The 27,097-nt window shown below is 37.3% G+C and overlaps 1 protein-coding gene across 1 annotated transcript; it reads left to right on the top strand.

The window, feature by feature from the left end:
• Positions 1-17,310: 17,310 nt before the first annotated feature.
• Positions 17,311-22,261, top strand: krt5 (keratin 5). Its single transcript, XM_007256339.4, has 9 exons — positions 17,311-17,957; positions 19,543-19,751; positions 19,862-19,922; positions 20,034-20,129; positions 20,236-20,400; positions 20,498-20,623; positions 20,749-20,969; positions 21,078-21,136; positions 21,264-22,261. The coding sequence occupies exons 1-9, from the start codon at positions 17,418-17,420 to the stop codon at positions 21,509-21,511; spliced, it is 1,725 nt and encodes a 574-aa protein (XP_007256401.3). The 5' UTR covers positions 17,311-17,417; the 3' UTR covers positions 21,512-22,261.
• Positions 22,262-27,097: the final 4,836 nt, after the last annotated feature.

The following is a 27,097-nucleotide window of genomic DNA, read 5'->3' as shown; positions in this document are numbered from 1 at the left end:
GGATATACTTACCTGAAAGTAGCTTAAATTACTGCTATTAGGCAAGATCTTATAATATAGTTTTTACATCTATTTGCATAATGGGTGTGTCCCCCTATCTCTAACTTACCATCAGTAAATTACCGCTGCTTACCAGGGCTCTCTTTACTCGGGTTTTTAGCCATATCTTACATAATGGTTGACTGCCAGGCCGCAGTGTTGTAGGCTATAAGAGCAAGTTGTCATCCTTTACACAATATTACTTTATGCTGGGTAAGAACTGCAATGCAGAAACTTTTTGCAGCATTTCAGCTACCAGTATTTTACTGTTAATTTACATTTAATAATAATAAAATAATAATCAAATATAAATCAAATAATAATTCAATCTTTACAATGTAATCAATTTAAAGTAAATAATTATTGTTACTATACAGTAATATGCTGTAATATTTTTGTATGCTTGTTTACCTTTTATGGTGTGAACTGAATTCAAATGTATTGGAACAGCGATGGCAATTTCTTTATTTTTACTGTAGACTAAAAACATTTGGGCTTGACATTAAAAGACAAGTATGAAGCAAAAGATCAGTATTTTAACTTTCATTTTCAGGTATTTACATCTGGATCTGATACACAGTTCAGAAGATAGCACCTTCTGTCTGAACCCTCCCATTTTCTTGTAATTAAACGTATTGGAACATGTGACTACCAGGTGTGTTTTATTTCCAGGTAAGTACTGTTACATTGATTATTCAAACAATAAACAGTGCTGAATATCTACGTTCAGTTTCAGATTTGGGTTTTATCTGTGCAAACTGTACATTTATAGTTAGAAGAGTAACCAAGAAGAAAATTAGAGAGCTGCCTACGGGTGAAAAACAAGCAACGGTGAAGCTGAGAGAAGAAGGAAAATCAATCAGAACCATTGTATAAATATTGTTCATAGCCAGAACAGCTGTTTTAAATGTTCTAAAGAAGAAAGTCATCTCTGGTGTACTGAATAACAGATGCTAACCAGGTAGCCCAAGGGAAACCACAGTAGTTAATGACAGAAATATTGAGAGTTCTGTAAAAAAAAAAAAAAACTACTGTTCAGAGAAGACTTCATGAACAAAAGTACAGAGACTTTACCTGATGATAAAAAACACTAATTAACAAGATGAATAGGAAGGCCTTTATTTGTATGTGGAAATTATTAGAAGTTATTGTTGTTTTTAAGACTTGTTTATCTGTAATACGCTACAACTATCTATGCTACAGTTAACTGTACACTCTAAAAAACAGAGGTACGATATGAGTACTTTTTTGTACTCAAAGGTACACTCTTCATAATTGTACCCTCAAAGGTATAATATTGGTCTTTACAGGGTCAACCAGACAAAAGGTACATTCAGTATTCTGCACCACTGTAATAATAAACAATATATATTTAAATTGCACATGTTTTATTTGAAAGCCAGACAATTTTGGATCATCAAGTTTTTGAGCCATATTTAGTTGATGATAATGTTTATCATTTTTATAATCTTTACTGGCACAAAAACCATGGGTACAAAAAAGGACTTTCACTAAAAGGTACTTTTTTGTACCTCAGTATAAGGTACAGCCCCAGCAACAAGCTTTGTACTCTTTTAAGTACAAATCTGTACTTACTTTTCTTAGTGTGTATCATATAAGATATCTGGGGTTAAATAAATAACTTATCAAACATGCCTTTGTTTCAGTAGCGAATCAATAAGCAACGCATAACGGACATTTAAGGGTGGTGCTGGATAACTGGCAGCTTTTCCTTGAGGGCAAAACCAGTGGAATTCGCCCTGTATCCTCTGCCAGTCCTCTTTAAATAAAGCTTTTGTGATTGGAACAACATTGCTGTTGCCTCTTTCTCTGTCTTTACAAATCAACTTATCAGCAAAACAAAGGACAGCAAGAAAAGCCAATCAGTAAACTCTGTAGTGCACTAGGCCTCGAGGGAAACACACCCTCACGCCTGCTGCAAAACCAGCAAGAGCTGAACCTCCTTCACACTCACACAAAACAACCCTATAAACCCATTGATTTATTGCCATTATGTGAAGGAGAGGATCAGCGGCATTGTAACAGAAATTTCTGTCTGTTGCTTTATAGAAGTGCACTTTTGATCATGCTCTGGGAATGTAACGCAGTCTCATAGTCTCATGCAAGTGTTGTGTTTAAAGACAGCAATTACATGATAGTGATATTAAGTGTGAAAGTTCTCACAATTATCTGTTCTGTCGGTTTCATCATGCCCTCAGTTTCGGTCTGCGACTCTAAAGTGGCCTCGCCCTTCAAGCACATTCACTTTCCCCACGCCTTTAATGGCTGCACTTAATGAGTTCTGAGTGATTTCTGGATAGTTTTCTTGGTTTCAAGGTTTCGTCAAAAAAAACAATGAGATGAATTTCATCTTCAATGGTTCATTGGGACAAAAAATACATCTTCAATCTGTGAAACATGGTGGCGTAGACTGGCTTGACATCATTGATACAACAATTAAGTCTAATTTATACCAACAAATTCTAACAGAAATTGTAAGACATATGTTTCTGAGATGAAAACCAACAAAACATGGATCATGCAGAAACACAATGACCCTTAGCACACAAGTCTTACATTGTACCAAAGAATTGTTAAAAAATAATAAAAGCCATAATTTAACAGAGTTTAAGCTGTCTTGAAAATGGTCTTAAAAATACAATAATATTGTTTATGACAAGAATTTCGCAGACAATAAATCGTTCAAACCAAAACAATTACCGTGACAGGCTTAAGGGTCAGTGTATCATTTATTCATTTTTCATAAATAGAAAACTGGATGCAAAAACTCATTATTTCATTTTTTTATGTAGTGCAGTGTACAAGATATAGGTTTTCATCCATTTTTCCATTTTTTTCATCTCTGTCCCTCACGATCGTAATTTCAGGAAAAATGAAAAAAAAAAACATATTTTCTTTATTTTCTGATATTTCGTTTTTTTTTTCATTATACCATCATTATACCATCACAGATTTGAGTTTCAAGATACAAAAAATTGACAAAAATCGAGAAAAGACTCTTTTTTGCGAAACTTTTTTTGTGAAATCAAAAACTTGAAAATTAAAAAAAATGGATTAAACCCATTTTTACTTCATTTCGAATTGAATGTGCTAAACGTTACACTGACCCGTGAGCTTGACCATTCAAAAAGATTTAATGTCCCAATTCTCTAAAAGCTTAGGCCTTACAACATAAAAACTTTAGTGACGCAGAAAGTCTGAGGTCCTGACTTTTGTCTGTAACTCCCCCAGAGGACAGCACTTAAGCAAAGCTATTAAACATACCCCATATTGCACCCCCTAACATCTGTTTCTGAGCTGAATATTAACAGAACATGGATCACGCAGAAAGACAATGACCCTAAGCCCACAAGTCTTACGTCCTACCAAATAATTATATAAAAAAGTCATAATATAATAGAAGTAGTTGTTGAAGAAACTAAAGTAGCAGTTAATGTGAGGAAAAACACATAATGTTACATTTAAAGCTGTTTTGCATTTATGAATAGGCTAAAATTTCTCCAAGCTGATATTCAGGATTGATGAACAGTTACTTGCAATGTTTAGTTGCTGTTATTTCTGCACAAGAGGGTCACAACAGATACTGAAAGTAAAGGATTACTTACTTTTGACACTCATAGATAATATTGGCTCAATTTTCTAAAAGGAATCAATGAGCAAATCTAATATTTGTGTCTAATTTAATTGAGTTTTTGGTCGTATCTACTTTTAGGGTTAGGGTTAGGGTTAGGGTTATATTTCATAGTGTTTGTTCATGCTCTTTACTCTTTTTTGTATTCTAGTCCATCTATCTAAATATGATGAAGTGGTACTGCTGACTCTTTCCACAGCTTGTCAACTATGCCAAAACACACACACACACATCTGTCAGTGTGGGAAAATATATCAAATAATTATAGAGCAGAGCATACATGCAAATCAGAGATCAGAATGCCTGCTTGGAAAATGCCAAATGACTCCACTGATTGACAGATATCTTTTTAAATGCACTGAAACTGATGTTGAGTGAAGTTAGATAATAGGACTTTTACTCTATATTGTGCATATGTCTATTAAACATGTGTAAAATATTAATGCTATGTATTAGCTAAATACACTGTTAATGTATTGTACATTATATACACATGACCTCAATTATTGTTGCTCTATTTCAATATTGTTCATTACATTTTTTATAGCAAAATGTGACTAAACATGTTAAAAAGCAGCAGTTTTTAATGCTGTTTCTGTTTTATTTATTTCAAAATGTAAAAAATATGCACATATTTCAATTCCAATACCTAAATATTCCTAATAATCCCTAATAATTAAATGTTTGTTGCTCTTTAAAAAGGTGCAATTGCATTGTTGTGCTATTACCATGTTTTTCACACTATACAGCACACCTTATATATGAATTTTAACAGTCAGGTTGTAAGGAGCAGTAAAGCCACTCCACTAAAGTACAGAGTTATACAGGAGTTTTAGTTTAGTTCTCCAGCACTAGGGCTGGAGTAAAATTAGCATCAGATGCTAACCGCTATTTCCCCATTCAGAGGGCAGTATTTTTGGCCTGTAGCCTGTTGCTAACCCCGTCTAGCACTGCTGGAGAGGTTAGCCGCTAATGCTAACGCTACTGCTACAGACTCTGCTGGAGAAATTCAGGAATCTAAGCTTACTGTAAATAAACAGAAGTGCTTTACTCACCCAAATAAACAGTTCTCAGAAGAAAAATCCGTATAGATTTACATTTAGCGCTTGCTTGACATAAAAAGAAAGTCTTTTTTAATTGGAGTTTTGTTTACTTAGCTTAGCTTTACTTAACTTAGATAAGTAAGTTGTTAGCTATCACCCCCTACCACCACCCAGTGGCGAGACCTGCTGAATTAGAAGTTACTTAAAATGTCTCTTAAAATGCACCTCATAATACTGTGCGCCTTATAGTGCGAAAATAATGGTATATGTTTATTATTATGGCTATCAAAATAATGCATTAAAGTCTGCAGTTAAACTCGAAACTTTAACATGTAGTAACTATTAGCAGTTTTTTTTCTTTAGCAATATAACACAGCCATGCTTACTGTTGAGTTCAAGAGGTAGATTAGCCTTCATTTATGCTGAAGTTTATGCTAGTAATCCTCTTTTTCTACGTTTCCTCCTTTTAAGCAGTTAAACCTGTTGAAGGTGGAATATGAATATGAAGCTACACTAGTGTTTTTCTTCTCTATTAAACTTTAAGCTGAACTCAATTACTTAAAACATTATAGTATTCTCATTTAAAAAGCACCAATTGTGATTTATTGAGAATTTAGAATATAATTATTAGAATAATATAATTATAATAAAAAAGGATCTAGTCTGATCATGATTGACCACAGAATTCTATTTTGATTCATTTGATTCATTTTTTAACAGATTGACAGCATTTATTCTTATGTTTTATCATCATTTGGTCTTAAAATGACAATAATATTTACTATCACAATACATTTCTGAGACAATTAATCAGCTAAACCAGGCCTAAACTTGACAATTAAATGTTTCTTTTTTCGTGTCTCTTACTTCTTTAAAAGCTTAGGCCTTACAAGTTCAGCACTTTATAGAAGTCCTGAGGTGTGTCTGTAACTCCCCCAGAGGACAGCACTAAAGCGCTAAAGCTAATAAACATACCACACATTGCACCCCCTAAAGGTTCTGCACTTAACAGGCCAAAACAAATACCAGAGGATTGCATAAAAGTGATGTTTTTCATTGTAGTGAAAGATGTGTAACCAGTAGGAGTTGTAGAATGAAATGCCATAGAAAGGTGCATGATGAAAGTAAAGTTATTTTCCTAATTGTATATATAAAAGGCTGATGTTTAAAAGGTAATGAAAATAAGATGATACAGTTTAAGTATATACATTATTTGATATAGCCTTTTTGTTAAAGAAATACTTAATATATATAGACAAACTATTTCATACATTGTAGGTATTGTTTATAGAGCCAGCTCTGACCAATCAGAGGAGACATTGCGCTCACGTGGTTTATTGGTGCGCATTTTGGTGCATTTAGGTTTATGCCTGTGTGAAACCAAACCAAACAGAAGGAGAAAACGCTCAGAGTAAACAAACTTATCAACTGATCCGGACCATAGAAATGAACTATAGGTGTGAAAACGAACTAAGATTTTAAAAGAGTCAAGCTCCTAATAGTTTAGTCTGATTATGCAGATCAGGTGGGTATGAAGCATTTTAATTGGCTGCACAGTTTCTGCATTGCAACAGAGTTAGCTGATATTCTCCCCACCAAAGAAAAAGCATAATTTTTACGTGACGGTGATACAAATACACAGTAAAAAAAATGCAGACTGGAGACCCAGCATTATACAATACATATACACCTTACAGCACCTCGCTGAGCAACGAAGCGCTGAAGTAAGAAGTCTATAAGAGGTAATGTTTTCATATTGTATGAAAATGTTATATTAAAGTAAGCTGAGAACCTTTTTAATAAAATCTGGATCATGTATTATCTAATAAGTTTAATTTGTTGATCACCTTGTTCTCATACATTACCCAAATCTAACTTGTTCAGTCATTCCAGATGAAAATTTTTGCTTATATTACAAATAAAGTCAAACCTTACTGAAATAAAACTTTTCACAGCTTAGATATTACTCATTTCTAAAAAAAAAAATCCCTTTTATGCCCTACTTTTTAATTATGGTTGAATTATTAGTTCAGCATGAATCATACTGGTGTCATGCAGTCACACAGCCTCTAACTACTGCATTTCTTACTTGCCACTCCCAACCACAGTAGTGCTTTTTCACACCACACCACCTCCCCGTCTCCACCCTGCTCTCTGCCATTCTTACACTATGATCTTGGATCTTTATCAAAAGTAGGTTCAGCCCACCAGCAGCACAGCACAAACCACCCAAAACTTGTGTTTTACACAACAAACTTAATTAAATATAGGTGTGGCAGGCTCACATAACACTGCACTGGGGTTTGATGTGTCCATGCATGCACATGACTTTAGTACTCTACCAGACTCTACCACAGTGAGTCAATGAGGTTCTCAGTGATTCACAGCTGAGACATATGAGGCTGAATCGTAAATCATCAACATTCAGGGAATCCTCTTTGCACGTTAGATATTTGAGTGCAAATGCTCTCAACAAGCTAGCAACTGCTTTCTATCTAAGTATTTAGGGGCAAGTTTATTTTACTTCGTGTTGGAATTTCTCATGAAAAAAGTATTTGCCTACTTAGAGATTTTCTTTGACATACTTACACTTACAGATGATCAAACAATCTTTAATATCAGACCCGAGTCTGACCCAAGTAAATATAAAAAGCACTTTTTTAAATGATATTTTCATTTAATTAGGCAAAAAAAGATACCCAAAACCACCCTAAGACCCTATGTGAAAAAGTAATTAAATCATTAATTAGCTGTGATTAACTGTTAAACATTTTTTTGGAAAGCTGGGTTAAATTTCTCTAGCCACAATCAGACTTGATTGCTGCAAGACCCATAGAATCAAGAAATCACTTACATAGAACATATCTGACAACATGAAGCAGGATACAAGATCTCAAAATGCAACACATTATATTTTCTTATATGTTCTAAAGAAATTCAGAAACAGATAAAAAGTCATTGATCATCTATCAAACTGAAAAATGTATTTCTAGTCTGAAATTTTAGGTAATTTCTAGTATTTACAAATGGAGAAAACACTGTTGAAACTTTCCAGGAATGACCGGCCTGCCAATATAATTCCAAAAGCACATGGACAACTCATTCAGGAGGTCCCTGGACATATAAAGAACTGTAACTCTCATTTGCCTCAGTTAAGGTTAATGTTCATGACTGAATAATAAAAAAGAGCCTGGGCAAAAAATATATTCATTTAATATGTGTTCTAAGGCAAAAAACACTGCTGACTAAAAAGAAGGTAGATCTGACCAAAGGTACATCTTGCATGTGCCAACAAAAATCATTCAATATTCTGTGGGCTGACAAGATGAATGCGGAAAGTTTGTGTCCTTTAACATCTGCATGCAGTTTAAAAAAAATAATATCAGCCTGTCAAACATGGTGGTGGTAGTGTGATGGTCTGCTGCTGCTTTACTTCTGCATGTTTGGACAGCTTGCTGTAACTGATGGCACTTTGAATTCTGCTCTCGACCAGAAAATCCTGAAAATCAAAAGTTCAGGTGGGTGTACGACTGGTCTGCAGCCATCTCAGATCTCAGATTTTTTGAGGCTCTCGTGTCGTTCCTAAGAAATTTCCTGCTTGGAACTAATGAATTCCCATATCACATCACAAATGGAATGCAGTATAGAATCTCATCATGTAACTCTGACAGAAGGGGTAGTCTCTTTATAGTGAAAACACCACAGAAACACGTCTAGACGTGTAAAAAAAACAATAAAAATTACTCTCTGTATGAATGAATTCTGCTCAGACTGCTTCTTATCAGAATCAGATAAAGCATTCAGTTATTTACAGTCTGTTTTGATCAGATCTATTTATTGCTTTCAGTAAACTCTACAGTGCAGGTAAATGCAACACACTGCGGGCAGATCTCCTAGTGTGAGAAACAGAATGAATGGGATAGTGGGTCTAGTTAGACTTGGCAGTGGGTCTAGAGTGGGATTAATAGATTTAAGAGATAGGATTTCTGTGAACAGTCATAACCATGTTTGGAAGTCGGTGTTGGGAGCCTATGTGTGCGTGACATGAGGAGATGTTCTGGGGGATGTGGCTTTGAGGGGTGAGGTGCTTTTTGGCCTGAAGGGTAGGTTGGGCAGCAGCAGGGAGGAAGCCTTCACCTGTGCTGTCCTGACAGAATGAATGTGCCTGAACAAGCACAGAACTCTCATGTTCCAGAGTGAAATCTGCACTTTCTCTTGTACTCTGCACTCATTCTGTAGAATTAATGATCAAAGGGCTAACTTATAAAGCATATGTGAATAAAAAGTCATTCATACTCGTGAGCATCAGGAAATAGTCTGTACTGAAAAGTAACACAAAGTTTCTGCAGTTTTTTTTTATTTTTTTTATTTAAGGAGAGCAATGGAATGCCCACATTAAACTTTGCTTAGGCTTTTAGGTAACTAGTTAAGAGGCACCTAACATTGTCAGGTTTTACATTGATATCAACTTTCTTCTTTATACAGAAAAAGTATACTTGCTGGTAATCAAAATATACCACATTTTTATGCCTGGTTTCTATGTGCATTTTTGTATATTTTATGTATAAAATATTTTTCTGTATTTGGCTTCCTTAATTTATGAGATCTATGCATTTAAATAAACGTTATAAAAAAAAGTATTGGGACATCTGTTCATTCGTGGTATATTTCAAATCACAGAAGACTTAAAAAGACTTGATCCTGCTGTTGTTGGAGTTACTGTCTCTACTCTCCAGAGAAGGCTCTTTACTAGATGTTGAAGCATTGCTGTGAAGATTTGATCGCATTCATCAAGTGACTAAAAGTATTAAAGAGAGCACATTATATATAATAACCTTTTTATTTATTTGTGCATCTTCATAGAGTCCTTAGGGCGATATTTTATCGATCTAGCTTGATTTAGCGTGTGTTCTTTGGTATCATGAGGGTGCAAATAATATGCATTGTGCAGCTCGAAACATGCAAAAGACATGTACTAATTCTCTTAATTTATCATGGGTGTGTTCAGGGTGTAAAGTGAAATAAACCAATCAGTGTGCAAACCAGTTGTCATTCGCTGGAATAAAGAATGCATGAACAAATGGAAAAAAAGAGGAAACATTCGTGGATTTCAGGATTAGACAGGCAGTGAACGCAGCACAGACCATGAGTGTAAACAGCATGGAGCAGCAGAGACAGACAATTAAACAGAAGAATGCTTGATAGCTGGGTCAGATCGAGACCAGATCATGTTCTCACCACAAGTGAACCGCTCCAGGGCAGATTACGGTGGAAGTTGGGGTCAAACTTGGTGGCGTAATTAATTTGCATTAAGAAAATTAATTTAGTTTACTATAGTAAACTCTGTGTTTTACATCTCCAAAAAATACAATAAAAAAACAGGGCATGTGTACAAATCTGGTCTTGTTATTTTTGAATGGTAGCCATATTCCTCCTAAATGCATTTAGTCCTCACAAATACTTGCATTCTACCTGTCATGAAAAAGTGATATTAAAATGACTCAGTAATTAAATATGCTTTGTTGGTTCAGGGTATTTGATCTTAGCCAAATGCACTTCACAGTGGAAGCATTAGTGTTGTTGCTAGAGTAAAATTTACTTTACCTACATGTAGCAGAGTTAAAGAAAGGGAACAGATTCTTCCTACAATCAGATTCACACCTCAATCTGTGATGATTACTGACTTCTTTAAAAACTTCATGCTTTGCAAGAATGGTTCACAAGTCATTTCTAAGGCTTTGGGACTCCAGTGGACAACAAAAGTGAGAGCTATTATTCACAGATGGAGAATCAAAATTATTCCAAAAGGGCATGGAGAACTCATCCAGGAGGTCACAAAAGAACCCAGATGATTCAATATTCAATGATTCAATAATAAGATAGAGACTGGTCAAATGGTCTCCATGGGAGATTTCCAAGGCAAAAAACATGTCCTGTAATTAGTACTCTCAATGTCTAGGGACTATAAACAATTTTCAAATAACAGTCTCCTTAAAACCTGATTAAAACGCTTTCCGATTTTTTTTATTTCCATCTATAGTCTGTTCCAAAGCAAATCTGCAAAATACCGGAATGTATTCTTTCTGAATTGGGTCTTAAACCTCCATGGAATAAAATTTATTGTGATCCCTTGTGTAAAATACCAATGAGTATCTCTAACCGTAGTAAAATAATTTCTTAAGTATTCTGGTACCCCCTCTATCTTTAACCTGTAACCAGTTCACTTGTCTAAAATGAGTAGATTCTAGACAAGATTGTGGATGTAGTTTTAAGACAACCCTCATCAGTTTGTTTTGAGCTTTTTGTAGCTTATTTTTAACTGTAGAGGTTCGCCCTGTATACCATGAACTAACTGCATAATCAAAACGCGGCTGAACCAGGAAGGTTTTGGAAGGTGTGTCCCGTCACATATTTAAAGCTCCACTAGGTAGGATTGAGATTTTGTGCTCGTGGGCTCCCCCTACAGTTGCAGAGTGTAATAAATGTTTCAGGCAGATTAGTTATCTTTCATGTTTTCTGGCTTTCACAGACATATTCGGTCTCTTTCCAGCTTCTGCCAGAGTGTCTGTATGTACATTTGTAAAGAATGAACCAGTAGTCCTTGTAGAACTGTTAGAACTAAAGGTCGGAAAGCAGGTCGCAGTTCTCGCGAGTGTTGGTCGCGGCCGCCTCAGAAAACTTACAGAGTCTGGTTTGAGCTCAGAGGAGCGCCGGCACAGACATGAGAGCACCGCTATTCCTTCTATTACACCTCAAAGCAGCGCTGCAGTGAGTTTCAAGCTGTAATTTTACTTCTTTAAAAAGATCAAAAATCAAGGAAATCCTGCCTAGTGCTGCTTTAAAACATGGTGGTGGTAGTGTGATGATCTGGAGCTGCTTTGCTGCTTCAGTGCCTGGACAACTTGCTGTAATAGATGAAACCAGGAATTCTGCTGTTCACCAGACAATCCTAAAGGAGAATATCTGGCCATCGGTTTGTGACCTCAAGCTCAGGTGTACTTGGGTTCTGCAGCAGGACAATGATCCAAAACACACAAACGTGTGTTCACCTCTGAATGGCTCTGGAGTGGTCTAGTCAAAATCTGATTGAGATGAAGTGGTATGATCTTAAACAGGATGTTTCTGCTCAAAAACCCTCCAATGTGTCTAAATTAAAACAATTCTGTAAAGAAGAGTGGGCCAAAATCCCTCCACAGAAATGTGAAAGACTCGTGGCCAGTTACCGGTAAAGCTTGATTGCAGTTGTTGTCACTAATGGTAACACAACAAAGTTTTTATGTTTAGGGGGCAAATACTTTTTCACACAGGGCTGGATTGGTTTGGATAGTTTTTTATTTTATTTTAATAAATAAAATTATCAGTTAAAAAGAGCTTTTCAGGTTTACTCAGATTGTGTTTGTTTGATATTAAACTTAGTTTGATCATCAGAAAAATATCATTAAGACAAAAAAAAAACGAAACAAAAGAAATCTAAAGGGGAGCAAATACTTTTTCACGTCACTGTATATGAATTATAACATGTACTCCTTTCCTTCTTTCCTTCCTTGTTTTTTTATGGCAGGTTGCACACGATATACATCGAATCCACAAATTTCAATACTTGCAGGGTACCTGTCACAACAAAGAGACATATTAAAATGACTCAGTGTTTAAATATGCTTTATTGGATGCCGTTATTTGATCTTTGCCAGATGCACTTCACAGTGGAAGCATCCGTGCTGTTCCTACCACAATCTAAAAGAGTTAATAGAGTTAAAGAAAGGGCACAGATCCTTCCTACTATCAGATTCACACCTCCAGCAGATCTACTATATTTATGATGATACCGGCTTCTTCACAAACAGGCCTTTTTTTAAAGCCTGGCTCACACTTTACGTAACTCGCACTTCTGCACTTTAAAGTTATATGAGATTTCTGGCTTTGGAAAAGCCTTCAGGGAAAAGCATGAAACTAAAGAACTCACTCGACTCGATAGACCTGTAGTCCTTCAGAGTCTAAGCCCTGCCGTGTGTCAATCACACACATAGCTTCAGACCCCCGGGCCAATAAACAGTGTAAAAAAGCTGCCGCTGCTGTCATGCAGGACTGTGGAGGCTTACAGCACCATCCCAGCGCTGCATTTACTCTTAAGGGGACAGGTTTCATTCCTAAAGGGGGCAGTGTCACATTCACGACCTGCAAACAGACGTGTTCAGGCTCATAGAATGAAGGTTTAATAATAGGTCTGAATTCAGAACCAGAATTAGAATCTAAATTTATTAAAATGCATAAAGCTCTGAAAAAAACTAAGAGACCACTTCAGTTTCTGAACCAGTTTCTCTAATTTTGCTATTTATAGGTATGTGATTAAAGAGTTAAATTTTTGTTTTTCTTGTTTTATTCTATAAACTACGGACAACATTTCTCCCAAATTCCAAAAATTATTTTGTCATTAAGAGCATTTATGTTTGCGGAAAATGAGAAATGGCTGAAATAACAAAAAAATATGCAGAGCTTTCAGACTTCAAATAATACGAAGAAAACAAGTTCATATTTTATATGAATATTAAGTTTTAATAGTTTAGAAATAATTTTTAAGTGAAATAACCCTGTTTTTTAATGTTCTCGTACACACTGCTTTTGGATAACTTTATGCCACTCCTAGTGCAAAAATTCAAGCAGTTCAGCTTGGTTTGATGGCTTGTGATCAAGTTTTCAGTTTGGTAAAATAAGTGGTCTCTTATTTGTTTCAGAACTGTATTTGCATTGTTGCGCATTCATTATGCTTTAATGACAGGTTGCACTGGAGCTGCATTGTGGACTTCAAAAGTTCTGCAAAAACCTCTGATGAGCATTTACAGTTCACTTGAGAATGAAGCTAGGCATTAGGGTAAAACATAAATATTGCAATATTTAAATACATTTTCATGATATTACAGGATATACATTTTATATTCCGACAAAATAAATATGGTTTTTAATTGAGATAAAGCTTAAGCTGTTTGTTCTGACAACATTTCAAGAGAATGTATACTTGAAACAGAACAAAGTTTCCATGAACAACTTCAAATGCTTAAAAATGCTTTTGCTAAAATACATGCAAGTGATTAAGCTGGGGAAATGATTTCTGAACAAAATGGGCAGTATTCTGAAACTGACCCTCTCACCCATTCTCTGCTGCCACTGTCCACCATCATCACTGGAGTTTCTACGAACACGCCCCTCCTCCATTTGCATACCCACATGACTTTGTGGTTAGATCAAACTGAGCCGTGTTTCACATGACTATAGCTAAAACAACAACAGCTCATTCAGTTTACTTCATTCATACATTTACAGTTTTACACTGGCTTCACATAAATCAAATAAGCACATAAAATACTAATAAAAGAATACTAATAAAACTCTGCAATAACCAACTAAAGAGATACATCGACAGGGTCGCTCCTCATGCTGTTGAACAATGCCACCTGTAGACGTGCACAGTAACAACATGCACTGTGTTACAGTGTTCTGGCTTGCACCGGGCCCTTTTTTCCCTCAATTCTGCATTGGGAAAAATCATCTCTAAATAAAGGGCACGTGCATGATATTCACAATGGCCTTTAAGGGGGTCTAGACTTCCTCTTAATTCCATACTCACATACCTTGCATAATTGTGCATCACAATAGTCAACAAATAATGCATAAGTAGTTAAATGCATTCAAACACTAGGTACAATTTATTAATTAATTTAAGTTAAGACATAAATGCTTAAATTAAGCAAAAAAAAAAAATCTGCCAATGAGAAACTTTTCTTGTATTTTTAAACATAAGCAATGACAAAGCCTCAAAATGAGTAAAGTAATACTCGAATCAAGCAAACATATTTTATTTTCTAGCTTTTAAATTTCTACACAAGTATGAGAATAACTTGACTGGTGATGTTTTTTTGTTTGTTTTGAGTTCAAATTACTTAAAATAAGGTGAAAAGTCTAGATAAGACTAAATAAGACAATTATTCTAAAATATGTAAAATAATCTTACATTTACAATGCTAAGTAATAATAAAAAATCTTATCACAGCAAGAAATAAGATTTATTGCTTTGAAACTAGATAATTTTACTTGCTAAGATTTCATTTTTTTTTGCAGTGTAGTAGTAAATAGTAAGCTTTGAGTAAGGCTGAAGTTAAAGCTGTGTGACTGATAAGCCTGCAATTAACCCTTTAACATTCTGCTCAACTTTTTTCAATAGAGCAAGTTTTGAGTCAATATTTGAGTATTTTATTGATTAAAGCATTGAGCTTAATGTAACCTGATTGTACCATTTCTACCTATTGGTAAAGGCATGTTTGGTTTAAAAAAATAAGTTAAATTCAGTTTAAAACTGTAAAATTTTACTTGAATGATTTGTAGTGAATTTAATAAAATGCCAAAGCAACTTGATGAATAATAATGTATAATAATAATGAATAAATGAATAATAATGAATAAATGTGTTTAAAAACGCATAGTAAGCTTGAGTACATTTGAAGTTAGTACTGTATAATAAGCCCGTAATTAACCCTTTAACATTCTGCTCAACATTTTTCAATAGAGCAAGTTTTGAGTCGATATTTGAGTATTTTATTGATTAAGGCATTGAGCTTAATGCAACCTGATTGTGCCATCTCTGCCTATTGGTAAAGACATGTTTGGTTTTAAAAAATAAGTAAAATCCAGTTTAAAACTGTAAAATGTTGTTTGAATGCTTTGTAGTGAATTGAACAAAATGTCAAAGCAACTTGATGAATAATAATGTATAATAATAATAATAATAATGAATAAATGAATAATAATTAATTAATGTGTTTAAAAATGCATAGCAAGCTTGAGTAAGTCTGAATTTAACACTGTATGATAACCTCCTAATTAACCCTTTAACATTCTGCTTATCTTTTCAGTAGAGCAAGTTTCAAATCAATATTTGAGTATTTTATTGAGAAAGGCATCAAAGCTTAATGCAACCTGATTATGCAATCTCTACCTATTGGCAGAGGCATGTTAGGATAATAAACAGGTGAAAAATGGTGAAAAACTGTAAAATGTGCAATTTTTATCTAAATGGTTTGTAGTATACCACCAGAAATAGACAGAATAAAATGTCTAATCAACTTTGATGAGTAAATGTTTTTATATAAACCAATATTTGAGTATTTTATTGATTAAGGTAGTGAGCTTAACACAACCTAATTGTGCCATTTCTACCTATTGGTAGGGGCATGTTGGGCTAAAAAAAAGTGATTAAATATTTTGAAATATTGCCTGAATGCTTTGTAGTATACACAAGAAATAAATGTCAAATAAAATTTGATTAGTAAATCTGCTTAAAAACAGATAGTAAGCTTAAGTTAGGTTGAAGTTAATACTGTGTGACTGATAAGCCTGCCATTAACCCTTTAACATTCAATAGAGCATGTTTTGAGTCAATATTTAAGTATTTTATTGAGGAAGACTTAATGAGCTTAATGCAACCTGATTGTGCAATTGCTACATATTGGCAGAGACATGTTAGGATACAAAAAACAAGTATATTTTCTTGTATTTGTGGATTGTGCTCTGATTGTACTAAAAAGTACCATCTCATGTTTGGTAGAGGTGTGTATTTAAAAACAAAACTGTAGTCTCTTAAAAAAAACATTGCAAAAAAATGACATTTAAGGGTTATAGACCTTTTTATAGAAATTCTCAGAAAAATGAATGATTTTATGGCAATGTAAGAGCAGTAGATAGTCGAGGCCTTGCTCAGGTGTGGCGTGTTGACTTGTTTAACCCTTCATGACAGGTTTGGTCAGTCTATATTTTTCCACCAGAAGTTGTACGTGTCTCAATACTGTATATTGCTTGACTTTATAACAATAATCTATCATCAATCTAATACATCTCTGTAAGCCTCTTTGCAGGGGTCTGCACTCAAGCACTTTGTAAGGCCGTAAATAGCATATCGCGCTCAGTGGAAGGGAGGGAATCTCTCAGCTGAGAGAACAGAGGCCCATTTGTCTCACTGGATACAGGATCCATTCAAAGACAATGGACTCTATAGTGAGAGATCGGGATGCATGCAGTGCAAGTGTTGTAAAGCCTTGCCTTCATCAAATATTACCCCATTCAAAATGCCTGCCTTCAGCCTGCTGCCCCGTGCAAAAAAAAAAGTGAGCTCAGCATGCACATCTGAGCCTCATGAAATATACATACCAATGCATTTCACATTGTATACCCTAGCAGGTGTGGAACTGATCCAGAGAGTATCGATTGCACAAGAATTGCGCGTCAGGCCAGAACTAACTGCAAACATTTTGCATGCTTTGGGAAAACGTGGAGGTGTGTAGAGGTCATTTGCATGAGAATTTGATTGACCCGCACCTTCCCTCGGACTTTCTTTGGTGCATATGTGTGGCGAGAGGCTTGCGTTGAGGCCACTTTCCCTTACAGAACTTTTCCTACCCTACCTGTCCGACGTGATGGGCGTTACCTGCTCAGGTGAGGCGGGGAGGGGGAAGGGTATGCCTAGGGCTGAGTGTGGGAGGGGCGGGTGACTCCCTCCCTCCCTACCTGAGGTCTTTAAAAGGCATCGTCCTCAGCAGAGAAGGCACTCAGAGGGAATTCAGTCTCCTCTTAGTGAGCTCACCTGCTCCAGTCCTCTCTGCTCTTTCTCTGTTTGCGCCCTCCCTTCGAAGACAACCATGACCACGAGCACCCGCAGCATCAGCTTCAGCTCCGGTGGCAGCCTGGGAGGTGGCAGCGGGAGAAAGTCCTTCTCCACCCAATCTGCCTATGCCACTCCAAGGGGCTTGAGGAGCTCAGGCAGCGTCCGTCAATCCAGCTTCGGCCTTGGCGGTGGCGGCGGCGGAGTCAGCTTCAGTTCAAGCAGCATGAGTGGAGGCTATGGCGGCGGTCTGGGAAGTGGCTTTGGCGGTGGAGCTGGGTTCGGTGGTGGAGCCGGGTTCGGCGGTGGAGCTGGGTTCGGCGGTGGAGCTGGGTTCGGCGGTGGAGCTGGGTTCGGCGGTGGAGCCGGGTTCGGCGGTGGAGCTGGATTCGGAATGGGAGGTGGCTTCGGTGGTGGTGCTGGTTTTGTTGCGCCACCTATCACAGCCGTTACCGTAAACCAGAGTCTGCTTCAGCCCCTCAACCTGGAGATCGACCCCAACATCCAGGTGGTCCGCACACAAGAGAAAGAGCAGATCAAGACCCTCAACAACCGCTTCGCCTCTTTCATTGACAAGGTGAGGTTTTCTTTCTTTCGCAAGGCTGATTCCCATTGATTCCTTACTCAAAATTCATTACTGGTCATAATTTCCCTGCTCAAACACTACTGCTACCTGGTAGGTGGCATACTGTGTTTGAGCAGGGAAATCAGCCAACTGTGCTTGCCTAAGGCACTTTATGACTTCAGCAGAGCTAGAAACTTCTACTTTAGGGCTTTCTACTTTTAGGCCATTCAAACAACTCTCAATATCTGCCAGAGCTTTCACCTGAGCAGGTCCAGTGCTCATTAAACATTTCACAGTCGTTAGATTGCATGCAGTAATCCTTCTTGATATTGCTACATTTAACACAAAAAAAATCTTAGAAAGCTTCTTTTGCCAACATTTGTATGCCACCATATTGTTTAGCCTTGCAGGGCCAAGGTTCAAGCCTGTTGTGTCAAGGAAGACCTAAAAACTGCTTGAGTGGTTTTCTTTGACAGCAGCAATCTATACTCAGTGGGGTTTGCCTTTGGAAACCTTAGCCCAGGCATATCAAATGACACTGGGTTCATTCCAAATAAGGGCATGGGTAGAGTTAGCCTTCAATTCCCATGGTAGTTCTCTGTGTCTGTGCATGAGCGTGGTGTTTAGCATAGCACATGAACAGCTTTACTGTTTATTCTAAATTATTACATATCACAGTTTCAGTATAAGGGAGTGGTTGGGGTGCAAATGGGTCATGTAGACTTTAAACAATTGATTTCAAACAATTGATCAATTCTCGGGGGTATTTTACTCTTGGGAGAATTAACTCATGTTCAACCACACCTCATCCATTTAGTGCTGTGTCAGCTTTTCACAGTGTGGTGCTGCGTTCTCTTCATCACTTTCTATAGCCCTGGTAAGATCAGGTTTCGTGCAATTGTGGTCAGTTCAAAAAATGGGTTAAGCATTGTTCAGAAGCTTTGCATAGAAGTAAAGAGGCCATTTTTAAAAGATATTCATATTATTATAACTTTGCACACACCATTTCTGCAGCAATACACGCCCAGAATTATGATAATTGCATAGTAGGAATCCAATATCAGGGAGTGACTCCCCTCATGTGCCTGCAGGGCAAGGAGTGTCACTTCAAGCCTGTTAAGGCCTGCCAACAGGGGTTGCCAATCGTCTACAAGGGTCTATGCCAAACTAATTTGATGGCAAAGAATGTTTTGAGAGCCTCCACCAAAGTGCAGGCACAGTTGGAACATGTTGCCGATGCAGAAGAGGGCAGTGTTTCATGACCTCAGAAAGGGGAGGGGTGCTAATAAGACTTTCAGCAAAAGTACCTAGGGACTGCCTCTGCCTCAGGGCAACACTGATCTTTCACTGTCAGCAAGACCCAACAGTAAACTGGCACTTACGCTAATAAATCACCACAGATTACAGTTGTTCTAAGACATGCATCAACATGCAACATGAACACACCTTGATGATATGTATCCCTGAAAACAATGAAGAACAGGGGCCATTCTTTTTTTAATACTTATTAACTGCATTCAGGAATACATATTAGTAACACTTCCCAATGAATTGCATCCTTTTTTTAACATGATTTTACTATTCTATCCTCCTCTAGGTACGTTTCCTGGAGCAACAGAACAAGATGCTGGAGACCAAGTGGAGTCTCCTGCAGGAACAGACCGTCACTCGCTCCAACATCGACGCCATGTTCGAGGCCTACATCGCCAACCTGCGCAGACAGCTGGATGGTCTTGGAAACGAGAAGATCAAGCTGGAGGGAGAGCTGAAGAACATGCAGGGCCTGGTGGAAGACTTCAAGAACAAGTGAGTAACATAGCCTGTATAGCCTGTAGAAACTCAAAGCTAAGAGTAAAGGAAGCAAATCTTCTCTTTCTCAATGAGCTGTATTTTAAGAAATGTTTATAACATTGCAGATACGAGGATGAAATCAACAAGCGTGCCTCTGTGGAGAATGAGTTTGTCCTGCTCAAGAAGGTAAAAAATCTGGGCTGTTTGCCTTCCTCTGAAGTTGTATTTCTCAAATGGTTCTTTGCTTCAAAAAGAAGCCCAGCATATTAAAAAAACTCACTTTCACTCTTTCAAAAGGATGTCGATGGTGCCTACATGAGCAAGATTGAGCTGGAGGCTAAGGTCGACGCCCTTCAGGATGAGATCAACTTCCTCAGGGCCATCTACGAGGAGGTGGGTACCTGATCCAATTACTCTCTTATTTTCTCTGTGATGTGGCTGACCTTTGGAAGTTCTCGTATGTCGTGCATTGCTTCATGCTCCAATCTTACACTTTCAGGAGCTGCGTGAGCTTCAAGGACAGATCAAGGACACATCAGTGATTGTGGAGATGGACAACAGCCGCAACCTGGACATGGACTCCATTGTGGCTGAAGTGCGCGCTCAGTATGAGGACATTGCTAACCGCAGCCGTGCCGAAGCTGAGACGTGGTACAAGCAGAAGGTAAAAAAAGCTCTTTGGACCTTTTGGAAATGGGAAATAATAACATCTACTATGTTAAAAATCATTGACTAACAACGATCTTTGTGCTTGTTTCCAGTTCGAGGAGATGCAGACATCTGCTGGTCAATACGGTGATGACCTTCGCAACACCAAATCTGAGATTGCAGAGCTGAATCGCATGATCAGCCGACTCCAGAATGAAATTGAATCCGTCAAGGGACAGGTGTGCAGTTGTGCTAGTTTCCAAATACAGATAGTTCCCATTTATGGACTTAATTGTCAAAACCTGAGCATAAAAAAATCCTTGATTTAAGTTTCTAATCTTGAGTTTTGGTCTTTTTATTCTAGCGTGCCAATCTGGAAGCTCAGATTGCAGAGGCAGAGGAAAGAGGAGAGATCGCAGTGAAGGACGCCAAACTCCGAATTAAGGAACTGGAGGAGGCCCTTCAGAGAGCCAAGCAGGACATGGCAAGGCAGGTGCGCGAATACCAGGAGCTGATGAACGTCAAACTGGCTCTGGACATTGAGATCGCCACCTACAGGAAACTCCTGGAAGGAGAGGAGACCAGGTTAGTACATTTTCAGTGTGTTTTAACAAAAAGAAAATGTAAACAGTTTATTTTCTGGTAGTCTGGTTTGACTCTAAACCTCTAAACTCCATACAAATCTATTCGCAGGATCGCAACTGGTGGCTCAAATGCAACCATCCACATTCAGGAGAGCTCCAGCGGTGGCGGTAAGTTATATGTACTTATATAACTTATTAATATAATTAAAAATAATAGAGTAGATTGAATAATAATCTAGTAACCTAGTAACAGAAAGTACAGTCCACTAAACCCATTCTTGGTGTTGTTTTGCAGGCTCTGGATTCGGCGGTGGATATGGCGGTGGATTCGGCTACGGTGGCGGTGCTGGCGGCGCTGGTGGTGCTGGCTTTGGGCTCGGTGGTGGATCTGGATTTGGCGGTGGATTTGGCGGTGGATCTGGATATGGCAGTGGATCAGGCTTCGGAATTGGTGGTGGCTCCGGAATCAGCTTGAGCGGAGGTGGCGGTGGAATGTCCTCCTCCCGTTCTACTTCCGTGTCATCCGTTCAGCGCCGCTACTAAGCACTCCAAGTCCTTCCAAGCCCTCCATACCCAGCTCTCCGCCCCACGTCATACTGAAGAACCTCCACTCTCATTACTGCCCCATAACCTCACAACTCTTCACAGCGCTCAGCGTCTCTTCCCTTCTTCATTCTTTGACCATACTATATGTATTCCTAGAGTATCTGCTGACCTGTATTAAATATGTTTACATGTGTTTAGCACATAGCATAAAGCTACTCAGTGAAGCATAAGCTCAGTGGTCGCTCAAAGTCTACAGAGTTGGTATGGTCCAGTCTAGAAAGTTTTATGTGCTTTTGCTTTTTCTTCTCCAAAATGTCCCTCCAGAGTAAACCCAAAAGAAAAACAAAAGAAAGTGAAAGAAAGGAAACTAGCTAAAGAGAGAGACATAGCAAAGAGCTCACATTCTACACCTTCACTGCCAGCCTGACAAGTGTCTGTTGCTCAGTGTTAAAAAAAAAAACATCAAAAAATGAGGCAAATTGTTTCAACAACGGTCACTCCTGTCAGCACTGCCAAACAATCTGCCGCATTTTTTGAAACACAACTCATCGGTAATGTTCTTGAGAATAGAGCAGTTACACGGCCACGTTCTCCAGAGTACTCCGGCTCGCGTCCTGGAACAGCTGTTGTCAAAGTGCCCTGTGTCCTCTGTTTCTCAAAGGCTGACTGGTGTGACAAGATTTGTGCAATGTGATTGATTGAGCATTCAACTGCAAACCTGAATAAAGGTGGATTCTAAAAATTTCATTTCATTGTTCTTCGTTCTTGTTATTTTCTATGGTCCATGCTTCACATTCACATCTAAACCAGTCTATATGTGTTTTATAACTATTGGAAAATAATTCAACACACTTTAGCAAGTGCCAGATACAACAAAACCCAACTCAAGCTCATCAAACTTATCTCATTTCTAAATTCCATCTACGTAGGGACCAAGTTTCTATTTCTCATTCTTATAAATACCTTAATTAGCATTACTTTAATGTCGGTGCTTGGATTGGATCCTGACTAAAGTGCCAGTATTGCCCTATTTACATGTTTACAATGACATATAGGCCTAATCCCATTTCTCTTTTGCACCCCCACCAAGGTTGCCAGGTCCAACAAAAATATCCAGCCCAAAGTCAGTCTAAAACCCGCCCTCCAGAAGCTTAAACAAACCTAATATATGTCTGTCACATGTTTGAAACAAATGGCAAAACAGCTACGAGTGTACAACTTAGTGTTTTAATTTTTTAGGGGATTTATTATAAGCATTGCTATTTATCTTAAAGTCATTATCAATATTGTAACATCAATTATTTGTTAGTTCTTTTATAACAGTTTTATATCCCAGTCAAGAACACTTAATAGTAACATAATTAGCAAAATAAAAGAACTGACTAACTTTATAGAATAGTAGTATTTAGAAAGGGGGCAGGTGGTGCAGAAATTCATTTTTATTGTCCATACCTTAATTCCCCATAGAGTGGGGAGCTAAAATGAGCTTTTATTAGCTTTTATTTTATTTTATTGTTCCACCTTAAATACTGCAACCTCTGCCATCTGTTGAACCCTTTAAGGTGGAACAGAAAAGTTAGCTAGCTTGCACATGAAACTATGGGAAAATAGTGGTTATCATAATATTTTAACAAGGACAGTACTTTAGTCACTTGTGCCACCATCTTGTCAGTGGTTCTTATAGCCCCTTTGTTTGGTGTACCCTTGAAAAAAATCAGTTGAAGGGTCATGTAGCCCTAACACTCCCCCGTAACGCTTCAGCCTATCAAAACTAAGGACGCCTAATTCCTAGGCTTGCACAAGCAAAGCAGAGGGATGGGCTAAGTGATAGGGTTGGGTCTTAGTAATTGTATCATGATGTACAATATAAACTCTTAACAAGTGTATTATTGTTATTTTATGACCCATATAAAATATGAGTATTGGATTAATGAGATGCAACAGTTCTGCAAGAGCTGTAAGAAGTCCCCTCCCTCCTTGAAATGAAGATTCTGATTGGCTCTGGCTCTGAGTTTGACTCTCTGTTTTCCTATTTATTAAAATAGAGTTTCTGATGGGTCCTGCCTTTGAGTTTGACCCTGTGTTGTCCCATCCCATGATAAAATAGAGATTCTGATGGGCCCTGGTTCTGACTTTTAAATCTCTATTGTCCCACCAACCAGTGAAATAGAGATTCTGATTGGTCCTGCTTCCTAATTTGACTCTTTGTTGTCTCACTTACTGCTGGTAAAATAGAGATTCTGATTGGTCCTGCTTCTGAGTTTGACTCTCTGTTGTCCCTTTCAAGCTAAAATAGAGATTCTGATTGGTCCTGCTTCTGCTTTGACTTGTGTAGAATAAGGTAGCATCAAGAAGTTGGGACTTAAGCAGATATATCATGTCCATACAAATATTAGATTAGATTAGTATTAGGTGCTTGTTAGAATATTATCAGAGTATTATACCACTTGTCTATACTAACAGTAGCTTAGTAAAAATAGCAGCAACCGTTTAACCCAGAATCAGGGTATTGGTGTATTTGGCATTTAGGTAGCAGTGTTGGTTACAGGTGAAGGGACATGAGGTGAAGTGTGGCCCAGTTTTGCTCTGAGCTCTTGGACAGCCTTGAACACTCACAATCCTTTTACTTAATAAAAGTGGACTTCTAGAAGCGGCTTAGGGCATATAATTGAGACTAGGGTTGTATATATATATATTTATATCAAGTAAAAATAAGAGACCACTTCAGTTTCGGAATCAGTTTCTATTTATAGGTATATGTTTAAGTAAAATGAATGTTGTTGTTTCATTCTATAAACCATGGACAACATTTCTCCCAAATTCCAAATAAAAATATCATCATTTAGAGCGTTTTTTTGCAGAAAAGATGCAGAACTTTCAGACCTCAAATAATGCAAACACGTTCATATTCAGAAAGTTTTAAGAGTTTAGAAATCAATATTTGGTGGAATAAGCCTGGTTTTTAATCACGGTTTTAATGCATCTTGGCATGTTCTCATCCACCAGTCTTACACACTGCTTTTGGATAACTTTATGCCACTCCTGTGGCAACAATTCAGGCAGTTCAGGTGGCTTGTGATTATCCATTTCTTTCTTTCTTTCAAAGCACTATCAATGCCATGCCTCGACACCCAGGCACTTTACCAGTGGCATGGTGAACTAGTTTTCTTTCTTACATTATGACAACACTCAACACTCCGCCTCCATAAGATCAGCACAGGTGATTAACGATGGTGATAACACTATCAAAAGCTCCAGTCAACTGTGCATTATTGTTGAATGGGTACTTTATGTGAAACACTTGTTGGCCCAACAGATAAACATTGGCTTAGCACTGTTCAAGACAATTCTCATGGGACCTGAATAGCCTGAGCCAGTCACCAGAGCCAGTGGCTTGGCTTACCACCATCAAAGGCAGCTTTCATTCAGTGCAGGATTGCCTTGCGGCTCACTTACTTTCGCACATGCCTTCTTTGAAAGAGCGTTTGTCAGGTACTTTCTTTGGAAAAGGAAAGCTATCAGTCTGAACCCAAACATGAAGGCTGTGTGAGACACAGTCTCATGAAACTCTCCTAGAAATCACAAAAATATAGAACAACCTCTTGCTGGAACATCTAGATCCCTTGAGGTCATGCCATTAGAAGATTGTGTTTATTGTCAATATGGCCTCACATTAAGACAGTTAAGGTGGATACATGGGCGTTGGCTGCCTGAAAAGGCTGCAGTGGCTTTATGTACGTGTGCTACTTCAAAAATCCCCCTAAAGTGAACTCCAAGCTCCAAGTCAGTAACAAAAAGCTATTGAGTTCTTTTAAAGGGTGGCAATATCAGTGAAAGTGAAGGGCACCACTTGAGGGCTAGTCCTCTCTAATGCTACTTTATCACAGTGAACTGCTGCCCCTTAGTGGTGCACTTCTGCAAATCCAGACACACTGTGTGGGAATGCATACAAGTAGATAACAAAATATTGGTATTTATTAGAACACTACATCATTCAATATTTAAAGATAAAGATTGTATTAATTTATTTAGTTTTTTTTTTTTACATTTATTTTAAGTCCTATTTCCTTGTTTTCTATAACAGAGGATTTTTAATGGGCACATATGCATGTCATGAGGTACATTTCTTCAAGATGATGTTATAAAATAACATTTAAATTGGCAAACAATTTAAAACCAACACCAGGTTTAAAGCAACACAGAACCTAATTAGGCTATTTCATTTATTTAATGGTGACAATGTGTCAAAATGAATGAAAACTATTCATTTCAGTGCATTTCGAAATGTGACTTTTAATGTCTACTCAAGGGAAAGTTAGGAGGCATCTCACTAAAACTTAACAGCATCTTTTCATGTCAAATAATGACAAAACTAGATGAGGACAAAATGTTCTAAATGGCTAGATTGTTGTAGCATTCCTTTTTTATGCCCTAAGACACAGGTTGGGTTGGCAACTAAGTTATGTAAAGCTAAGCTAAGTAAACAATTGCAATGTAATTCTTAAATATATATATATTATTTCAAAGTCAAACAAGTGCTGGATGTTAATCTACACACATTTCTCTGTTGAAAACTGTTTATTTGGGTGAGTAAAGCGCTTATGTTTATTTACAGTAAGCTTAGAATTCTAGAGTTCCTAAAAAAGACTGTGTGCAGCAGCATTAGCATTAGCGGCTAACCGCTATTAAATGACGTCTGACAGCGCTACTCTGAGGATCCCTGAGTGTTCCGGTAAGCCAGGGTGATATTAGCTAAGGGTTTGTCCCACGTATCTTGTTTTAACACAGTAAACACGCAGACTACAATTCAATATACTCTGAACAGCAAAACAATTAGTGTTTAGCACGGTTTACAGGCTGATAATACTCACCTCTAATTGGCAAAAGAGCTAGTGCTTAGCGCAGTTAGCTACTAATGCTAATACTGCTTCAGTCTCGGTTCTGGAGAACTAAACTGATACTCCTGTATAACGCTGTTATACGTTTTTAAATGTGCACCAACTGGACATTGTGACAGATTTTAACAAATATGAATATATAAACACATTTTTAATATATACAGTATATATATAAATATATGAACGTTTAAAATGATTATAATATGTATTATTAGAGCACTCGACAGCAATGATCAGTTAAGCCTTTTTAAGAATGAATAAATGAATAAAAACTGGACAAATCATTTTCAAGTGCTCTCAAAATTGGACTTTTAAAAATCTCTGTTTCATAGGGATGTGCGGATACACTACAAGATTTGCAGAAGCATGCTCTGTTTTTAAGTTGCTTGCATCTATAATTAATGATTCTTGATATTTATTTTTCTTCTGTTTATGGGTAAAGTTTAATCTATTGATAGAATATATATGTAATATATATTATATGGGATTTGTATTATGGAATATGGAATTTGTATGTATATAAATTATATTACAGAAAGTATCCACTCACCCATCCTGATCATTGAACTTAGGTTCCAATCACTTTCGTGTTTTATTTTTATATTTTTACTCTAATTCTTATTGTATTTTTATTTCCAATTCATTGTTGTTCTTTACATGTTTTTTTTTACTTCTTTTTGTATTT

This window comes from Astyanax mexicanus, chromosome 13 (genome assembly GCF_023375975.1).
Source record: "Astyanax mexicanus isolate ESR-SI-001 chromosome 13, AstMex3_surface, whole genome shotgun sequence".
Classification (NCBI taxonomy): Eukaryota; Metazoa; Chordata; class Actinopteri; order Characiformes; family Acestrorhamphidae; genus Astyanax; species Astyanax mexicanus.
Note: the sequence above shows the minus strand (reverse complement) of the source record. Positions and strands in the feature narration are given on the sequence as shown.